Raw genomic sequence first — 19,475 nt, forward strand, 5'->3', positions numbered from 1 at the left:
CAGGATCTGGGCTTTGAGTGGTTTTGCAGCCATCACTGAACAACAATCCAAACGTGAAGAAAATGAGTTCAGTTATTTCAAAGTTATGGAGCCCTAGGGCCCAAAGCTGCCCCGTTCCCTGGGAGAAGGATTGGGCCTTATGAGATGGGTTTTTACACATGCATCTTTACAAATTCTATGTTTTGGACACTTTTAAATATGTATTTTTAACCCCAGGATTAAGGATGAAGACCTCTCAATGGAGGTGGGCTCAGGCCTGTTTGCAGCCAGGTTTTAAGTCGATTGGAGGGGAGGGGGGACTTTTTTTTTTTGATTCACACAGCAATGCCAGTACAAGCCCCAGCATGGACGCAGTTATACTGGTATGAAAGTACCTCACGGTCGGGGAGTTTAATGGGTCCCTGTGCAGTTCTGAGCGATACCCACAGAAGCACACACTTGTGCTGATGTAACTCTGGCCATAAGAGGACACGCTGCAGCATTAGAGTTACTGCCGTCGTCCACCCTTTGGGTGTAGAAAAGGCCTCTGTTCACGCTTCCCCATGAAGTGAAAGAAGCTGCAGTTTGCACTGAATTGGCCAAAGGGTGCAGTGCGACTGAGTAGCACTTTTCTTTCTCCTGCATCCCCTTTTTTACTCCCTCTTGGAAATAAAGGCAACGAAACTAAATGCCTGGTTCTAGCCAGATGCAGGATTAAAGCCACAAAGTGAAGCACTTTGAAGTCAGGACATCTTGAAATTCAAGGTTTCTCCCTCTGGCTCTCAGGGCTACTGTTGTCCGTGCCCGTTTGTTTGGCTAAATATAAACCTTAGTGTTTATAAATTACTTTATTCAACCCACACCAGGGTGCGCATGCTCTGATTGTCCATGCTGAGAAATGGTTTCTTAAGCAGGGTCCTGACAATTGTGTAGTTGAGGGATGCTGGTCTCTTGACCTCCTGAAGGGAGGCACTGACAGCACCTGCCTCAAGCAGTGTCTGAGCCCCGCACTGCGCTCACAGAGAGGAGAGCTCCCTTGTGCTAGGTGCTGTGCAAGCCAACAGTGAGCGACAGTCCTCGCTCCAAATTACTTACAATCCAAATAGACACAGAAGAAAGGAAAAAGAACAGGAGGACTTGTGGCACCTTAGAGACTAACAAATTTATTTGAGCGTAAGCTTTCGTGAGCTACAGCTCACTGCATCGGATGCCTTGCCCCGTTACAGTTGGGAAACAGGCACCAACTATCCCAGGTCAGGGGTTCTCACCCTTTTTCTTTCTGAGCCGCCCACCCCCCCCCCGCCCCCAGCGTGCTATAAAACTGCCACAGCCGACCTGTGTCACAGTGACCGAGTTTTCTGCATATAAAAGCCAGGGCCGGCGTTAGCGGGTAGCAAACAGAGAGACTGCTTGGGGCCCCGTGCCACAGGGGGCCCCATGAAGCTAAGTTGCTCAGGCTTTGGCTTCAGCCCCAGATGGTGGGGCTCAGGGCCTCAGGCTTCAGACCCATGCAGCAGGGCTTTGGCTTTCTGCCCTGGGCCTCAGTGAGTCTAATGCTGGCCCTGCTTGACGGACCCCCTGAAACCTGCTCGCGGCCTCTGGACCCCTGGCTGAGAGCCACTGCCCCAGGTCATAAAGAAACAGGAGTTGAACCCAGATTTCTTGAGTGCCAGTCTAAGGCCTGGGACGCAAAATCATCCTTCCTCTTATTGTAAATCAGGACTAGCTTCAGTGAAGTCTGGGGAGTTATGGTGGGAGAGCTGATTCGGGCCAGAAATCTCCAGTGCCAGCAATGTTGTATCAAGCCTAGTCAAATGCAGCAGAGAGAATTTGTGAAATGCTCTGCCAGGGTGGAGCACGCAAAGTCCCACTGGGTGGCTTTCGCTGTAGCCAGTGTTGCTGAGGTCGTGGTGATGCTGGGGACAGTTTAGGCTGTGACCTTCGATATGGATCCCTCTCCCGCCCCCGGCCAAAATTCAAGCTCAGGGATGCCCTTGCATTTGTCACTGCCTGACAGATCTGCTCTGCGAGAGGCTGTGAAGCTGGTCTGAATCCAAATGATCTTATCTGTGAAATAGATTGAAAACGCCTCTCAGCAAGGAACTCCCAATTGTATATTTAAGCAGACAGCTCTGCCACATGGAATAGCTGGGAGAATTGGGAGGATGTGGATGCTGTGCGGGAGAAGAAGGGAACCTCCTTTGCTGCCCTTACCTGGGCATAGGACTTCAAAAAAATGTCTCTGGCACAACTGAGCAGGCCCCTGGCACTCCAGCCTCTCTCCTTCCTGTTTCATATGCTGGAGCTCATTCAGATGGCAAAGTGCATGGTAAGAAGGCATTGAGGAGCTATCAGGGTTTGTTACAGGCAGAAGAAGGTCTCCAGAAGGCTCAGGAATATGGCTCACTGGCAATGTTATGTCCACCCTAGAGCAGCCTGAACCCTAATCCATTTCTGGAGATGGTGTTGGGCCCTACAGGAGCAAAAATGAGACCAAAGGCACTTAGTGGTCTGACCATGGCCAGGGGGCAAGTCACATCCCACAGTTCTGTGCACTGAGCCAGGCTCTGCCTGGGAGGGTCCCATGGCTGTGATCTCCTGCGTGACCTAGAAGGGTGGTTGTTTGTGCCAGTACACAGAGCAAAGGTTCCCAGAACACTGGCCTTTCCCTGCACTTGGAGAACGTTTACATTCTCCTGAAATCCAGTTAAAGTTACAATGGTTTACAATGTGGTTCGGCTGCTGCTGCGTATGGGGCCACATTTACTTCTGGAGGAACTCCGGAGCACCTGACAGATTACAAACTGCGGGTCCTGAAAATATACTACTCTTCCCCTCTGCGTCATCCAGGAACATGTTACTTCCTCCTCGGCTGCTCCGAACAGCAAGTGAAGAGTTGAAGCTGATGTACCACGCTACAGTTAAGTGAGGAGAGAGTCCCAGTTCCCCAGATCATGCAGCCAATTCCCTATCTCACCTTGAAAGTGGCAGCATTGGACAAAAAAGGCTTCTATGTCCTGCCCATGATTTCCCCTTGGGAACTCTGCCACTCCCCTGCTGGGTCAAAAAGCATTTTACAACCTATCCACCCCCATCTCCTACTGCAGAGTCTAGATTGCTTTCTCTCTTCCCTACTATTTTAATGCTTAGAAGCCTCCCCCAAAACTCTTGCGTTTTTTTCCTTACTCTGTATATATGACACTTCTCGAGTATCTTCCCAAAGGATCCCAACTCACGCTACAAACTTACACTAGTCTACAAGTGCTGTGTAGGGATCACTTCATCTGCTACGCAAATGTCGCCACCTCTGGAAAGGCACATGGCAGGTTTTCAACAGGAACAGCAATAGTGTGCAACAGTTTAAAACAGGAAGTGTACCAAATCCACTTCAACCTACAGGGGGTTGATTTAGCCTGAGATAAAGTAAGTACCAGAGGCAGAAGTTGACCATAGGAGCAAGATAAGTACTGCAGGCATCTAAGACTAATATGTTCTCAAGAAGGTGGGTGGGGGGAATTCAAAACCAGGGCCAGGAAGTGGATTTACAACTTCTCCCTTCCCCAGACAGTGAACATTCATTCAGCACAAGTCACGGGTGGTGCATAATTATAGACATAACAATAGACCTTTTAAAAAGACCCAACGTATCTAGACAAATTGGCCTTTAAAATAAACAGGTAATGCTGTCTGCCAAAAAATTCTACCAAACAACCCCCCCCCCAACCTGTCTGTCTAACATAAGTCACTTTCTTTGAAGGAAAATAGAAGAGTAACACTACATCCTGTCCAGTATCCCCTTTGAGGTTCAGTATGGTGTGTCAGTGACCACCTCTCTCAATTAAACACCTCAGTAATAGATACGAAGGTTTGAAGCACTTCATATAGCAAGCCATGGGTATAAATAAGTGATTCACATACTAAGCAAATCATTTCTTTCCTAGCCACTTGGCGTAAAGTAAGTGGAGTGCATATCTTCTAAACCAGGCACTGCACATCACACCTTTCACTGCACAGGAAGCTGCAGGAGTTACTTTAATAGTTTGACTGTGTTTAATGTAAGAAGTATCTGGCTATGTGGTTTCCGGGAAACGGTGCCTCAAACAACCACAGCGACTCTGTCAAAAAGACAACAACATTTTGGGTGCTTCTGTCTCTTCTCTCCAATGGCGCAGTAGTGAGGGCACTGCACTAAGAACACAGAGGGCTCAAGGCTCTGAAAGAGCCTTAAATAAGATGCAATTTAGCTTTTAAAAGTCAATAATTGCTTCAGCAAGTTGTACAACTGAACCACCAATCATTTTAAAATTAAACAGGATATCAAAAGATTCCTAGAGAATCTTGATGGAGTGGCTCTTCGAGTGTAGCCCTTTCAAAAGTCTGATTTTGAAAGGGCTACTTGTGTATCCCAAGTTTCACCTCACTTAAAAACTGCTTGCTTACAAAAATCAGACGTAAAAATACAAAAAAGTGTCACAGCCACGCTATTACTGAAAAATCACCTTTTCCTTTTTACCGTTTAATTACAATAGTTCTATTCCCATTGATTTATTTTTAGGGCTGGCAATTAATCACAGTTAACTTACGCGATTAGCTCAAAAAAATTAATCGTGATTAGTTGCACCGTTAAACAATAGAATACCAATTGAAATTTATTAAATATTTTTGGATATTTTTCTACATTTTCAAATATATTGATTTGTATTACAACACAGAATACAAAGTGTACAGTGCTCACTTTTTATATTTATTTTTTATTACAAATATTGGCACTGTAAATATGATAAAAGAAATGGTATTTTTCAGTTCACCTCATACAGGTACTGTAGTCCAATTTCTTTATCGTGAAAGTGCAATTTACAAATGTAGATTTTTGTTCCATAACTGCACTCAAAAACAAAACAATGTAAACCTTTAGAGCCTACAAGTCCACTCAGTCCTTCTTCTTGTTCAGCCAATCACTAAGAAACAAATTTGTTTACATTTGCGAAAGAAAATGCTGTCTGCTTCTTATTTACATCACCTGAAAGTGAGAACAGGCATCCGCATGGCACTTCTGTAGCCAGCGTTGCAAGGTATTTATGTGCCAGATATGCTAAACATTCGTATGCCCCTTCATGCTTCAGCCACCATTCCAGAGGACATGCTGATGATGCTCGTTAAAATAATGCATTAATTAAATTTATGACTGAACTCCTTGGGGGAGAATTGTCTCTTCTGTTCTGTTCTACCCACATTCTGCAATATATTTCATGTTGTAGCAGTCTCGGCTGATGACCCAGCACATGTTAATTTTAAGAACACTTTCACAGCAGATTTGACAAAATGCAAAAAAGGTACCAATGTAAGATTTCTAAAAATAGCTACAGCACTGGACCCAAGGTTTAAGAATATGAAGTGCCCTCCAAAATCTGAGAGGGACGAGGTGTGGAGCATGCTTTCAGAAGTCTTAAAAGAGCAACACTCAGATGTGAAAACTACAGAACCCAAACCACCAGAAAACAAAATCAACCTTCTGCTGGTGGCATCTGACTCAGATGATGAAAATGAACACGTGTCGGTCCGCTCTGATTTGGATCGTTATCAAGCAGAATCAGTCATCAGGGTGGTTGAAGCATGAAGGGATGTACGAATTTTTAGCGCATCTGGCACGTAAATCTCTTGCGACGCCGGCTACAACAGTGCCATGTGAACGCCTGTTCTCACTTTCAGGTGACATTGTAAACAAGAAGCGGGGCAGCATTGTCTCCTGCAAATTGTAACCAAACTTGTTTGTCTGAGCTTGATTGGCTGAAGTAGGACTGAGTGGACTTGTAGGCTCTAAAGTTTTACATTGTTTTATTTTTGAATGAAGTTTTTTTTTGGACATAATTCTACATTTGTAAGTTCAACTTTCAGATAAAGAGATTGCACTACAGTACTTGTATTAGGTGAATTGAAAAATACTATTTCTTGTTTTTCACAGTGCAGATATTTGTAATAAAATATATAAAGTGAGCACTGTACTCTTGGTATTCTGTGTTGTAGTTGAAATCCATATATTTGAAAATGTAGAAAACATCCACAAATATTTAAATAAATGGTATTCTGTTATTGTTTAATTGCATGATTAATTGCGATTAGTTTTTTTAATCTTGCAATTGTGATTAATTTTTTTAATTGCTTGACAGACCTATTTATTTTATACTTACATTTCAGTGTGTAGTATATAGAGCAGTATAAACAAGTCATTCTCTGTATGAAATTCTAGTTCGTACTGACTTCAGTAGTGCTTTTTATGTAGCCTGTTGTAAAACTAGGCAAATATCTAGATTAATTGATGTACCCCCTGGAAGACCCCTGCATACACCCAAGGGCATGCATACCCCTGATTGAGATCCACTGGTTTAGGACACAGAGTTTGAACAAGAGGCTACAGCCTTAGTAATTTCAAAAAGTGCATCCTATTTGTCAGGAATCTGGTTATTTGCATTAAACCGCGGTTCTCAAACTTCATGGCAACGCGAACCCCTGCAGACAACAAAAATTACTTCATGACCCCAGGAGGAGGGACCAAAGCCAGAGCCCTGCTGCCCTGGGTGGGGGTAGGGGATAATCAAAGCCCGAGGTCCACCACTTTGGGCAGGAGGGCCAAAATCCAAGGGCTTCAGCCCCAGGCAGGGGGCCTGTAACCTGAGCCCCGCCACCCAGGGCTAAAGCCCTCAGGCTTCAGCTTCAGCCACAGTGGTGGGGCTGGGGCTTGGGCTTCAGTCTAAACCAGCCCTGGCAACCCTATTAAAACAGAGTCATGACCCACTCTGGGGTCCCAACCCACAGTTTGAGAACCGCTGCATTAAACCGAAAGGTAAATAAATATGCTTGTATTTTCTGCACAAGCTTTGCTAACAGAAAACGCCAGCCTCCAGCCCCCAAGAGCCTCCAGCCTCAGTCATGCATTTGTCTGCTAAGCAGCATTTCCTCTTGCCCAGGTCACATTCTGCAGCCCTTGAGGTGTGTTTCTACTTGTATACCCATTTTTGTTTGTGAAGGAGTGATTTTTGCAGACAAGCATTAGCTCTCTTTATAAGTGAAATAGATTATTTTCTAACTGCCAGCGCTGCCAACACCCTGGGGCTCAGATACCAAACCACCCGGAATGAAAGTTTTGCAGGCCAAATTGGTTCCCAAATTACATCTGTGCAACCCCAATAGTTTCAGATTCTACCCTCCGACACCTGTGCAACCCCCATTGCCTTTCATGGCTGAGCAGCTGAAACCAGTTGCAATTTAAACAATTCTCTTGCCTTGTAAGATTGACTAGAGCCCTGTTTGATCTGAGGAGTCAGCACAGGCAGCAGGACTGAAAATCATCTTTAATGCTGAATAAATGCAGGCAGCCGGACGTTTGAGGAAGACGTGGTGCTTTCCCCCCTCCACCTTTACACGGCGACTTCGCAAAGTCAGATCCCACTAAGCATGTGAACGTCCACTAAGCCAATGGGAATGTTCCATGTCTAGAGAAACAACAGGCTAAGGTCATGTGTCCTCCTGTATCTCACTCAGGAGTAGAGGCCTAGCGATACTTGGAAACGTACAGAAATAGCCATCCTGGAATCAATATTTCAGCGTAAAAGCCTGCGCAGATGCTTTTACTCCAGAAGAAGAGTTCCTTTCAAAGAGGGTTAAGCTAAAATCTGAAGAAGGTTCTCCATTCCATAAGAACACCCACCCGGGAGTTCTACTGAAAGAACCATTCTGCTGTAACTATTCTAGAATAACTGTTGTGCTAATTTCTAGTTAAATAGCATCTCAGAGGGAAATTCCAGCATCGTTCAGAAGGATATTAATGGCTGGGATTTTAAAAAACAGTTTGCCAGTCAATATTTGCTCTTATTTCCTAGTGTCTATAAACTGTGGATGTCTCAGAGGGTGGGTAACTGAAAATAAAGAACCTTTCTCCTCTAGGATAACAGGCCCAAGTCAGTCCAGATCAGTAGTGGCAAGAAGCAGTGACACTCCATCAGCTGGTCTTGATACAGAAAACTGAAGTGTTTCAATCTCAGTACCCTTCCTGCTAATCTCAGCAGAGAAATCACCATGATGATTTAATCACTCTCGCTGTCCTTCCAGGTAAAAACTAAAGAACATTGACCAAGTGTTGTTTATAGAAGCTTTGTGTTAGCTCTCATGTAACTTAGGTGCATTTTATGCAATCAACCAAAAAGTCTGCCATTTCCAGGCTCTAGGCACATGTACATATACATCAAACTAAAATAACAATTTCACCTATAAAATCTCCTCCAAAACAGCTGAAGCCATGAAAGCCTAAGTGGATAGAGAGGATATCAACAGGGTGCTTTTTACAAGCACAAAATTCAAAGGAAAAATTGATAGATTATTTCTAATACTTCATTTTACCAGCTCCATGGACTGGTGATGTACTGTATCCATGATGCAAACAGAAAAGCAGTTATTACATCAAGTGTCAAAATATTTTCAAAATCATACTGCTGCAACCTGTTTTAAAGTGTTACCACTTTGCAATACTCAGTGGAATCCAGTGATTGTAAAGTGAGTTCAAAACCTCTGCAAACTTAGTTTAATCTTTTTGGATCCATACTTTTGGGGCAATCCTGCATAATGAGGTGACAGAACTTAGGTTACAGCATCCAATCGTGATCTGCCTTTATGGACATCATTTGACAATTGCAAGAGGTTGGCTGTGCCACCTTATAGGGTCCTGATTTTTAGAAGCTGCGGAGTACCTGCCCTCTCAAAAATCAGACCCCTGCAAGACATCTTGGTTTGGGCACCCACCATCACTATTTGCTTTGAAAATGGAGGCCCATAGTTTTCAACAGCAAGGTGGCCTTCTGCATGTGTAGGACTTACATGAAGCACAGGCAGAAGCTTGGCCTGGAGGGAAGACAATTTCCATTGCCTTAGTGCTGTTTTGTTTTCTCAGAAGATCAAGAAAACAAAAGTAGGAGCTTACTGTACATCTTAGGCAACAAGTACCCTCAACTCCACCTTCTTAATAGCAGAAATTCTACATGGCTTCAATCTTGCCTAGATATGTAAGAAAACTACCTCAGTTCTTGCTCTGTATTGACAATACCTGTTTGGGAAAACCCAGCCATGTAATTTCACACACAGAGAGGTCTTTTCAGTACTCTGTGTATAAGCAGTAACAAATGCACTCCAACTTCCAGTAGTTTTTGTAAAGGTTTATAGTCCTTTGCAATGATTGCATGATACATTTTCTTCGTCCACAATACAGTCCTTAAACCAGGAAGTGCCACTGGCAGCTTAGGCCCCACCTTCTAACAGCTGGTCTTTGCAATCAGATCTATGCTAGCTGCAGAACATCAAATGCACTTTCAACATCTCCATTTAATATTTACATTCAAGCAATTAATAATAGGAAGCTTATAGTTTAGACATTTCTAGTAGCAGCAGTTTCTATAATAGCTTGTTTAGCTTTAGATAATGAACTTATTTTTGACATAGAAACAACACATGTACAGTATCAAAAAATATATACCAGGGAATGGTCCTGCAGCTCATGAAGACAGGTCAAAGGAATGAGACTAACAAATGCTGAATGGTTAAAAAGAACACAAAATATTTGTTTGATATAGTTTATAAGGGGATCTAGGGACTCCATAAATCTAGGATTTATATTTCATTATATAAATACCTACAAATAAATATATTCGCATGGCCAGAGAGGGACCAGCTTTCAGCTCAAACAATACATTTCAATAACACCACGTACAAACGGGAGCAAGAATCACTCGACAAGTTAGCACTGTTAAAATATAATACTATGTAACTCTGTGAGTAACTGGCCGGCCCCATCCTCGTGTGTCCTGATACCTGCAAGTCCCTGGGACTGCAGGGATGGAGCAGCAGTAGAGGATACCCCCAGCATAGCAGGGGCAGAGTCACTGTGTCCCGCCCTCCCCTCCTCTTGGGCAGGGAGGCATCTGGTGGGATTCTCCCTGCATGAGTGCTGCAGTCACCGTGGTGGGGAGGGGAGGGAGGTGGGTGTCAGGGCAGTGACAATACCTTAGAGGGGGTCGAGGGGCAGGCAGCTCCAGGATAGTGTCAGGGTCCCTCCCCAGGGGGAGCAGCCTCTGCCCTTTCACACTGTCACATACTCCTTGAAGGTCACGGTCAGGCAGTTCGCGGTCACATCCGTGATAATTATATTCCCAAAGAAGGGCTTGAACTCCTGCAGGGGCTCTGCCTCTCCCTCCCCGTCCGCCTCCTGCTGCTGCTGAGGCTCAACTGCCGGCTTCTCCGGCGGCACCAGCGGCACCTCCGGCTTCACCTGCGCCACAGCCAGCTCACGCTCACCCCGGGGCTTGACGCAGCGCAAGTCTATGGGCTCGTCCAGGTCCGAATCCAGCAGGATGACCTCTGGCTGGGGGGTGGCTGGGAGAGGGGGCTCGGGCCTCTCTGGCGCTTGGGGGCTCAGGCAGGTGGGGGCGCTGATGCTCCGTGAGGTGAGGCGCTTCTTGCCTGGCTCCCTCTCCTCATGCGGCTCAGAGAGGCAGCGCTTCCTGGAGCCTGGGGTGGAGAGATTCAGTCCCATGGGGGCAGGGCTGTGCTCCTGGCTGGGCTCCAGGGACCAGGGCACAAGGTTGGGCTTGGTGGTGAGCTGCAGGGGCTGCTCGGGGGGAGGAGGTGCCTCCTTGGCAGGGGGAGTCTTTCTGGGGCTCCCTCTGAGCTCTGTGAAGGGTGGGCTCCCCCCAAGTCCAGCTTTGCTCTTGGGGTCACTGCCTGCCACTCTCTCCTCCCCATGCTTTCGCCAGGCTTCCTGCTTCTCCTCCCCGCCCTTCCTGGGAGTCCTCTCCTCAGTGGTCCGCTTCCTGGGCGGTTCCCCGGACTTGATCTTCACTGCCTGCATGCCATTCTCCATGTACTTGCTCATGACGATCACAATGCGCCCGTTCTTGTTCTTATTCTTGACAATCTTCATTTTGCCCCCAATGCCATTGCCGGTCACGCCATCGCGGGAAGGCGGCCCGGTGCCACTCGACAGGTTCTTCTCAGCTCCATTCTTTCCCTCTGCAGCCAGGTTCTTTACTGGGCTCAGCAGGCTCTTGGCTGGGCTGTGAGCCCATTTGTCTGGGTGGGCGACCAAGGGGCTTTTGCTGTGGTCCAAGCAGGCCTGGCTCGGTGGCTCCTTGCTGCCGGGCTGGTAGTGGGGCTCATACATCTTGGGGTCCGGCTGGTAGTGGTGGTGCTTCTTGCTGTTCAGCTGGTAGTAGTACTTCCCTTTGCTTTGTGGCTGGTGCTTCATGCGGCTCTCCTTGCCGTTGGGCTGGTAGTGGTGGTGCTTCTTGCTGTTGAGTTCGTACTGATGCTGCTGGCTCTTGCCAGACGAGCTCAGCTCCAGCTTCGGCCTGTTGTCCGCAGCAGGGTCCTGGAGTCCAGTGAGGACATTGGAGCGCCGTGCGAACGAAGGGAGCTGCAACACAAAGTCAGCGAGTTTAGCAAGAGCCCACCAAGGGATACTTCACACAAGAGATCAGCTCTTCTGCAGGAGTCCATTCAACCAGCTTATGCACACCCAGTGAAACAGAGCAGTCGGAGCAGCCGCAGGACGGGACGCTACAGACCTTAACGTGAAAAGCTGTGGCCTGTTCCTGACCTAAAGGCTTCACGTTGTTTGAGATTAACTGGAGGTAGTAAAAAGTACCCTTCAATTAACTGTCCCTATTAGGCAAGGGTAAATCGTGGGTGAAATACACCCAAGGCAGAGTACAGATCGCTGAGGAGAGTGGCAGCTAACAATGCAAACAGCGTCATCACAGCTTAACAAAGCACTGTGTCCAGCCTCCTCCTTCTCGCCAAAGCAAGTCTGCCGCTAGGCTTGGTGTGTACCAGCACCACAGGTCACTGCCACCTTCCGTCACATGGGGCAGAAGCGACGTTTATAACTGGAGACAGACCCATACAAATACAATGGCGAGATGGGGAATGAGATCTGCCAGGAAAGAAATACCCAGGAATTCCCAGCAAGGTAGCCACCAGGAAGCCTCTTCCTGCAGCAATGGGCTCCTTCCTTCTCTTCACGCTTTCTGGGGTCTGTCCCAATTTATGCTCATTGTTACACCGAGATGTTGTGCGTGTTTGATTGAATGATGAAGTCAGAGTTTGGCATGGGGGGGGGGCGGGGTTGGTTGTGGAGAGGAGTGGGAGCGGCTTCATCTGGCATTTAAAATTAACAAGGGATTTGTATGTACACACTGATCCTGAGCATGATGAAACCAGATGAAATGCTCCTCCCTGGAGAAGGGAGGAAACAAGGGAGTTTATATTAAAAACAAAACTAAGTGGCTTTAATCAGTCTATTTGGAAAGATTGCCATTTAGAGATTGCATTTACTTTCCGGAGTGTGAATATTCTCAAGCCTGTGCTAAAAATGGGGTTCCTTAGGAAAAGAACATTGTGGCTTATTGAATTCACCTGAACGACTAGCGGCTTCGGTTTTGGTCCTCGCTTGCGGTATCCCATCAGCTGCTCCTGCCTCTCCCTGCAGGAACATAAAAATCAATAGCGATGCAATTACTTTCCTACAGCACGCTGCAGAATTGGGGGGGGGGGAGGGAGCCGCGTTAATTCTCCGCACACATCACTCAGAGACACATTACAGTGAGAACATGGGGCCAACAGTGTGTACAGCTGGACAAGCAAAGAAGTGAGCTGCTAAGGTTCCTGGAGAGCCAGCAGGACTGGTTCGTCCCGGGAACAGCCGGCAAGCCCAGCTATTTATGCGAAGTCTCCCTCACGCGCACACTAAAGACCTCCCAGAAACAACCAAACAAGACACAGCAAATTCCTCTCTGTGGCCCCACATCCTGCAGGGCTCGCTGAGGTTCACCAGCGAAGCGCAGATCTCACAGAAAGCAAGCGGGATTTCCAGAGCACGCTGGAGCCCGAGCTGCCTTCACGCTGTGACAAGGGCATCTCAGGCACTAGCTGGCACGGAAGTGGAGCGCTGGGCAGAGAAGGGAGCGGGAGCCCCCCGTTGTTCCGGTGGCCGGCGCAGAAGGCCCGGCGAGGTGTGCGCGGCATGGGCCGCGCGGAACCAGCAGCCGCGGCGATGCTAATGATCTCATTAGGATTCACAGGACGAGCCCCGCCAGCCGTCACTCAGAATCGCTGCCTTAAAGGCCGAGGTCTCCGCGGGGGGAGGGGCCGCTGGTGCTGAACCACCCAACTGTCGGGGGGAGGCCAGGGCAAGCCCCTGGCCGGGGCCGTCACCCCTCGGGCGCCGGGTACCCGGCTCCTGAGCAGGGCAAGCATCGCTGGCTGCCTGCCCGGGCGGCGCCTCCAAGTGACCAGCCCCACCCCGACCCGTGCGCCGTAGGGGGAGGGGTGGGACGAGTATTTGGACCCCCAGTGGGTGCGGGCCCTGGGCACTGCCCCGCTAGCCAGCAGCCGGGGAAGGGCCGGGACCCAAGGCCGAGAGAGGCTCGCCCGCGGCTGCAGTCAGCGCATCTGCTCCGCGCCAGTGCGCGCGGCGGTGCCCGGGCCGCAGGGTCGTGAACTCCTTCGGCAGCGCCTGGCACTCGGCCGGGCAGGACGCGCCCCGGCGGGGTCGCTCCGGAGCCAGGGAGAGCAGCGTCCCCCCGCGCTAGCCGCCTGCCTGCCACGGGCTCGAGTTTACAGTTTGCGCCAAAACACCGCAGGAAATAATGCGCCAAACGCGAGCGAGGAGCAGCAGCGCCGCCTCCGCCCCCCCAGGCAGGCGAGCGAGCGGGGGAGCTGCGGGGACAGGCTGGGGGCCGTTAGCCGAGGGAAATGCTCCCTGCACCGCGGGCAGGCGGGACTGCACCTCGCGAGCTTCTCCCTCGAAAGGTGCAATCTCCATCCAGGAGAGGGGCGGTTCTTCCCCGCCCCGCAGCGCCGCTACTGCACCCGTGACACCCCCTGTCACAGCGGCCGACATGCCCGGAGCCCGCCCGCGAACCTGCCGAGCTGCAAGCCCCTGCCTCGGCCCCGAAGGGGTTAAGTGAAGTTCCGTGACGCATTCACAATTGCACAATGCCAGCTCGCTCCGAGCTGCGCTCCTGCAAGGCTCGGCTCTGCGAGGGGGCCGGGGCCGAGCGCTCGGCTGCTCCGGGGCCGCCAGTGCCCAGCTCGGCAGCGGAGCGCGGCGCAGGGCATTCCGGCTGCAAGGCCTGGCCCCCGCGCCGCCCTAGGTCCCCCCCCACACTGAACCCAGGCACGCAGGAAAGTGGCCCCGCTGCCACCCGGCGCGGGGGTGCGCCGCCCCACGCCCCTTCCCTTCTCCCTTCTCCCCGAGCTCCGAGCCCCAGCGGCGCCGCTGGGTTCTGCGCCTCCCCTCCCCCGCTGCCAGGCCGGGTCCGCGCAGGAGCGCAGCGCTCACCTGTTTTGGAACGCGATCAGCAGCCTGGGGTCCAGGATGTTTTCCTCCGGTTCCCACGTGTTATATCTTGCAAGGGGGAGAAGAAGAGCCATTGAGCAACAGACCGGTGCGCCCCCGAGAAGGGAGACGGGGGGGGTCTCCCCTTGCCGGTGAGCTGCCAGGGGCCATCTTACAGGTTAGGCACATTGAATCCACGCGCACCTGGCCCCACTGCGGAGTGCGCATTTCGAACTCCAGCTGCCCGGAGAGGGGGATGGGCGGGGGGGTGTTTATTTAGCGCAGTTGTTATTCCAGAAGAATTCTAAGCATGTCACGATGCGATTTCCCAAAGCCCCTGTCCTCGCCCCACTAACACCCGTGGTGCTGACCAGGGTCTAAGCAGCAGAGTCCAAACCCCAGAGCAGCCCCTCCCTGCAAGACACTGTCATGCAAACCCCAAATATCCGCCACCCGCAAACATCTCCTTCCCTTCGGTGCTCAGAGGCAGGGTTTGCCTTCCCCGCGCCCCGTGGCAGCGCCCTGGTGGCAGCCCCCTGCCTCCTCCTCGGCCAGGATCGGGGGCTCAGGACCGGCGGGGCGTTTTATTTCGTGTTTTAAATTATTTTCCCCCTGCTCAGTTCTGCAATATGGAGCCTGGCTCCCGAGGAGGGAAAGGGGGAAGGAGCCATTTTCTGCTGCACATCAGTCACCGTCTGCCTCTCTCTCCCTCCCCTTGCTTCTGCCGGGCTCCCCGGTCCCCCCTGGCCTCTCCCCAGCCTCTTTTGGAGCATGCAATAACGGTGCCATTTCCCGGAGCAGAAAGCATCGGGTGCGGGCGGGGGGGCTCGCTGCAGCTCAGGCTGGGCCGGAGATCCTGCTCCTGCAGCCCCCATCCCTGGTCCAGCTGCAGCCCAGCTCCCCGCCTGGGTACTTACTTGGGGGACCAGCCTCTCCATTTCACCAGGTACTCGACTCTGCCCTGGGGGGGAGGGAAAAGGGAAGGCGTCAGCGGCAGCCCCGCAGAGCCCCGGCCGCCCTCCCGCACCCCCGACTCCCCGCTCGCAGCCTCCCTCCCGGCCTCACCTTTCGGATCCGCTTTTTCTCGATGCTCTCCACGGCGAAGACGTGCTCCCCCACGGCGGGCAGCTCCATGCTGGGGAGGCTCCGAGCGCCGGGCTCGCCCCACTCCGCCTCCCGCGCCCGCAGACACTGAGCTCCAGCCGCCCCGGCACCGCAACTCATGCAAATCCCGGCCGGAGACGTCAGGCGGGCGGGGCCTCCCCGGGCCCGGCTGTCCGTCAAGGGGAGACGGGGCGCGCGGATTGGTGCAGATCTGCCGGGGAGGGCGAGCGGGAGGAGACCGAGAAAGGGGCGGGGTCAGGGGGCAGAGAGGGGCGGGGGAGCAGGCGCGGGGGGGGGGAGCGGGGGGCTGTTGGGCCGCGGGCGGGGGCAGCGCCGCGCAGCCCCAGTTGCAGAGCCCCGGCCGGTAGCGCGGAGCTGCCCCGTGTCCAGCGCTTCCAGCAGCGGGCAGCAGAGCGCCCGGGGCAGGTGTCTGCCCCCCACCCCTTCCGCGGCCAGTGAGGGCAGAAAGGGGGCAAGCGAGCGAGAAGGGGGCAAACGTGAGGCGAGAAGCAGGTCGGCCTGGAGCCCCCCGGGCAGCGGCGGCGGGGGTAACACGATCTGGGTGACACGCGGGATGCAGGAATCATCCCAGCCCCCGGTTCTCCTCCGTCCGATCCCGCATTCCCGGGTCCTCCGAAATAGCGGCTCGGGGATACCGCGGCTGGCTGGGATTCCCGAGCCCTTACGCTCGGAGATCTGCAGGGCGGCGGGGGCGATTCCTTCTGGGCCCCGAGGCGCCGCCGGAGGAGAGGTCGGGAGGGAGGACACGGGGGAGGCGGCGAGATGGGAGAGGAGGGGAGCCCAGGGAGGGCGCAGGGCTGGGGAAGTGAAGGAGCCGAGAAGATGGGGGGAAGGAACGGGCTCTACAGAGAAAGGCGGGGCGGGGGGGGGGCAAGAGATGCTGGGACAAGAGAAGGAAGGGCCAGGGCAGGAGGGAGGAGGTTTCCCTAACCTAACCCAGGTTGGCTGGGAGGGGAGGGAGGGAGGAGGGCCCCACGTGGTTCCGGGAATCTGACCGGGGCTGGGGGGAATGGAGGGGCTGAGAGAGAAAACAGGGCTCCGGGAAATGGAGCCAAGGGAGGCAGCAGGGGAGAAAGGAGGGAGGCCAGGATGGAGGCAGAGCGCAGAGGAGGGCGGCAAGCTGTGGAAGTCGAAGGCCAAGGAGCCCCGGCCTCTCCCCTGCAGCGTGCCCGGGATCCCAGGGAGGAAGGGCTTGCCCAGCCTGCGGGGCCCTCCCGGACAAAAGGGGGGGTTGCTCTTTGGGGGGTTTAGTGGTGACCCCGAAGGGAAGCGATGGACACAGCCCAGCCCGCGGCTGGGGAGCTCCCGTTGCTGCCCTAACCCACCGCATCCCTATCGAACAAATCGTCAGCAAAGCCCCAGGCAGCGTCCCCCGAGCCGGGCTGGCAGAGCCGCGCTCGGCATTAGCCAGGGGGGCACCATATGCAACCCGCGAAGCTCCTGGCAAGTGCAGGGGGATTGCAACGTCCGCCGCGTGTCCATCCGTCAGAGCCTCGCTGCCCTCAAGCTTTGGGGTGTAACTCCCGGCTCAGCCCGGGACTGGGGAGGAGGGAGCGAGCGGAGCTGGGGGGAATTCCTCAAGCCCCAGGGGCCTGGAGACAACGGAGCGCTGCAGAGGCTGAGAGCGACACGCGCCCCGTTTACACTGGATCCAGGAAACGCTCCAGAGGGGCGAAACGATTTCCCTGGACAATAATTAAATGTACATTTGCAAAGTCGGAGGCAGGGTCTGACTATCTTCCTGCCCGCGCCCCGGGGCTCAGTGCAGAGCCAGAGTCACAACTTACTTTCTGCCCTAAGGGAAGCCAACTTGCCAGGTCTGGGGCAGTGCCTAGCGACCCCCTTCTAGCTCTGCCCTGGGAACTGGGGTGCGGACGGAGCACGCGAAGCTGACTCGGAAATCTTGGGGAAAGGGGCTGTATCGCTCACCGGGCGGAGGTAAGGCGCGTCCTGCGCGCTCTGGCTGTCCAGGCACCGCAGAGGAATCGCCCGTTTTGAGCTGCTCGCAGAACGGTGGCAGGACTTGAACAAAGTTGCATCATTTTGTTTATTTCCCACCTACAAGCGAAGGCTCGTGCGGGGCCACCGGGGGCCGGATCCCGAGAAACCAGCCGCGCAGCGCAGCCCCGTGAGAGTGGGACCTGGGCGAGCGCTCCCCACTCCGTGTCACCCACCTGCGCGGCTGCTCGAGAGGCGGTCGGGCTGGGAGCAGTAGCAGAGCCCCGGGCGCCTGGGTGGGACTTGGAGGTGAAAGAGACCTGGCCAGAGTCCAGCGTGAAACCTGCGCCTTTGGGGAGCGTTGGCACGGAGGGAGGCGCGCCGGGCCAGTGGAAGTCGCCGGGTCACCCAGCGATGGGCAGCAACGTGATTCCCCGGCTGCAAAACAAGGCGGGGCAGTTTGGGAACTGGGGGGCGGCGGAGGATTTCCAGAGCACCTCTATGAAATCCCTGCTCGCTGGAGCATAAGGAATCCGGGCCCTTAGGAAACACGTCTCCGAACTCAAGTGCCGGGGGTCCCCCGTGGGCAGCTCCCCAGGGAGCCGGATTTCGCTTGGGTCCCAGGAGACCCCTGCCCTGCAGCCCCTTCCCGCGGACTGAAATAACCCACGCGGGCTGTGTGTAACGCCAGGCGCAGGCTAGTGCCGCTGGGGCTGCCCAGTGGGGCTGGGGCCGCGGCTTCCATCTCCCTTCGCTGCCCTTCTTCACGCGGAACCCCGCGAGCAGGAGCGGCCAGATTGGGGAGCCGGGGCCTTCTCTGGAGCAAACGGAGGCAGAAAAGAGCCGGTTATAATAACGCGAGGAAACAATCCCACGAGATTTCACCGCAGGGGAAGACTTTGGGTTCTTGTTTTTATTGAAAGACAATTGTCCCCCCCAGCAGTCGCGGGTGCGTGGCCGGACAGACTGACGTGTGAGCCGGAGAGCCAGGAGGAGGAAGAGTGACAAGCGGTGCCATGCCCTGGACCGGCGGCAGGGTGGGGCTGGTGAGGAGCTCGCCCAGTCTCAGCACAGATTGCTTTTCGGGGAGTCCCGTGGGTTTTCCGGCCAGGGGGCGATTTCCCCGCTAGTTTCAGGATGAGTTGCAGGCTCTGAGGTCTCTGCGAATCCAAACCACGCCTCCAAAAGTCCGGGGGAAGCCGGCGTCAGTCCTTCTCTGACACCAGTGGGAGCTGGGCTCGTGGGCATCCTCCCCTGCCCACCCCACGCACGGAGTCGCGCCTTGGGGATGCAATTCAGGAAGTAGCGGGGGGGCGCGCCAGGGAAGACTCAGAAGAAAGCAGCAAACCAAGGCACTGGGCGGGCAGGTGAATCCTGCCGAGCAAAGCAAAGCAAAGCGAGCGCGAGGCAGCCGGGAAAATTACAGCTGTCAACAGAGTCTTGGTCGCTCTGCGCCGCTTCTGACGTGCCTCGAGGCATTTCTGGGCCTGCTCCTGCCCCCAGCTGCAGGTAACGGGCACGGGCTCGGCTTTGTTCCGTGCAGGGACCCTGCGCCGCCGGCCTGCGCTGGGGGCGGCGATCCCCGCCACCGGCAACGCCGGGCAGTCGGTTATCGAGGGGGCCCGGCTGCGCGGCTCCCTCCAGCCGCGAGTCGGAGGAGACATTTCCCCGCAAGCGCCGTGCAGCGGCGGTCGGGCGGCGCAGAGCAGGATTTACCCCCACCCGATAATTAAACTGCTTTACGCAGAGGCGCTTTGGGACCGGCGGAGATGCCGCAACCGGGAATGAAAAGTTAAGGGTTCAGCAGGAGGCTGACTCCCTTCCCCCCTTTAACATGCCCGGGAGGGACCCCAGGGCCGGCCTCATGTCCCCCCCGATGGCGCCCCACGAGGTGCTGAAGCTGGAGCTCGGGGTTGGCTGGTGACCTAAGCAGGAAGGTCCTGGAGCTGCCCCCCGCTGCCCAGGCCGGACAAGCTGCGAGCGGCTCCCCTCCGGTGTGCTGGGGGCCGGCTCCGAGGGGCCAGTGACCGCGAGGGGAGCTCCAGGGCAGGCG

General features: G+C 53.7%; 1 protein-coding gene across 1 annotated transcript; it reads right to left on the reverse strand.

The window, feature by feature from the left end:
• Positions 1–9,167: 9,167 nt before the first annotated feature.
• On the reverse strand, positions 9,168–15,559 carry CBX4 (chromobox 4). The gene is made up of 5 exons (XM_077833177.1): positions 15,425–15,559; positions 15,277–15,320; positions 14,363–14,428; positions 12,436–12,502; positions 9,168–11,434 (listed from the first exon to the last, which is right to left on the reverse strand). Exons 1-5 carry the CDS (start codon positions 15,491–15,493, stop codon positions 10,103–10,105), a joined length of 1,578 nt encoding a protein of 525 aa, XP_077689303.1. The 5' UTR covers positions 15,494–15,559; the 3' UTR covers positions 9,168–10,102.
• Between the last annotated feature and the right edge of the window lie 3,916 nt (positions 15,560–19,475).

The sequence above is a fragment of the Eretmochelys imbricata genome, chromosome 14 (assembly GCF_965152235.1).
Source record: "Eretmochelys imbricata isolate rEreImb1 chromosome 14, rEreImb1.hap1, whole genome shotgun sequence".
Classification (NCBI taxonomy): Eukaryota; Metazoa; Chordata; order Testudines; family Cheloniidae; genus Eretmochelys; species Eretmochelys imbricata.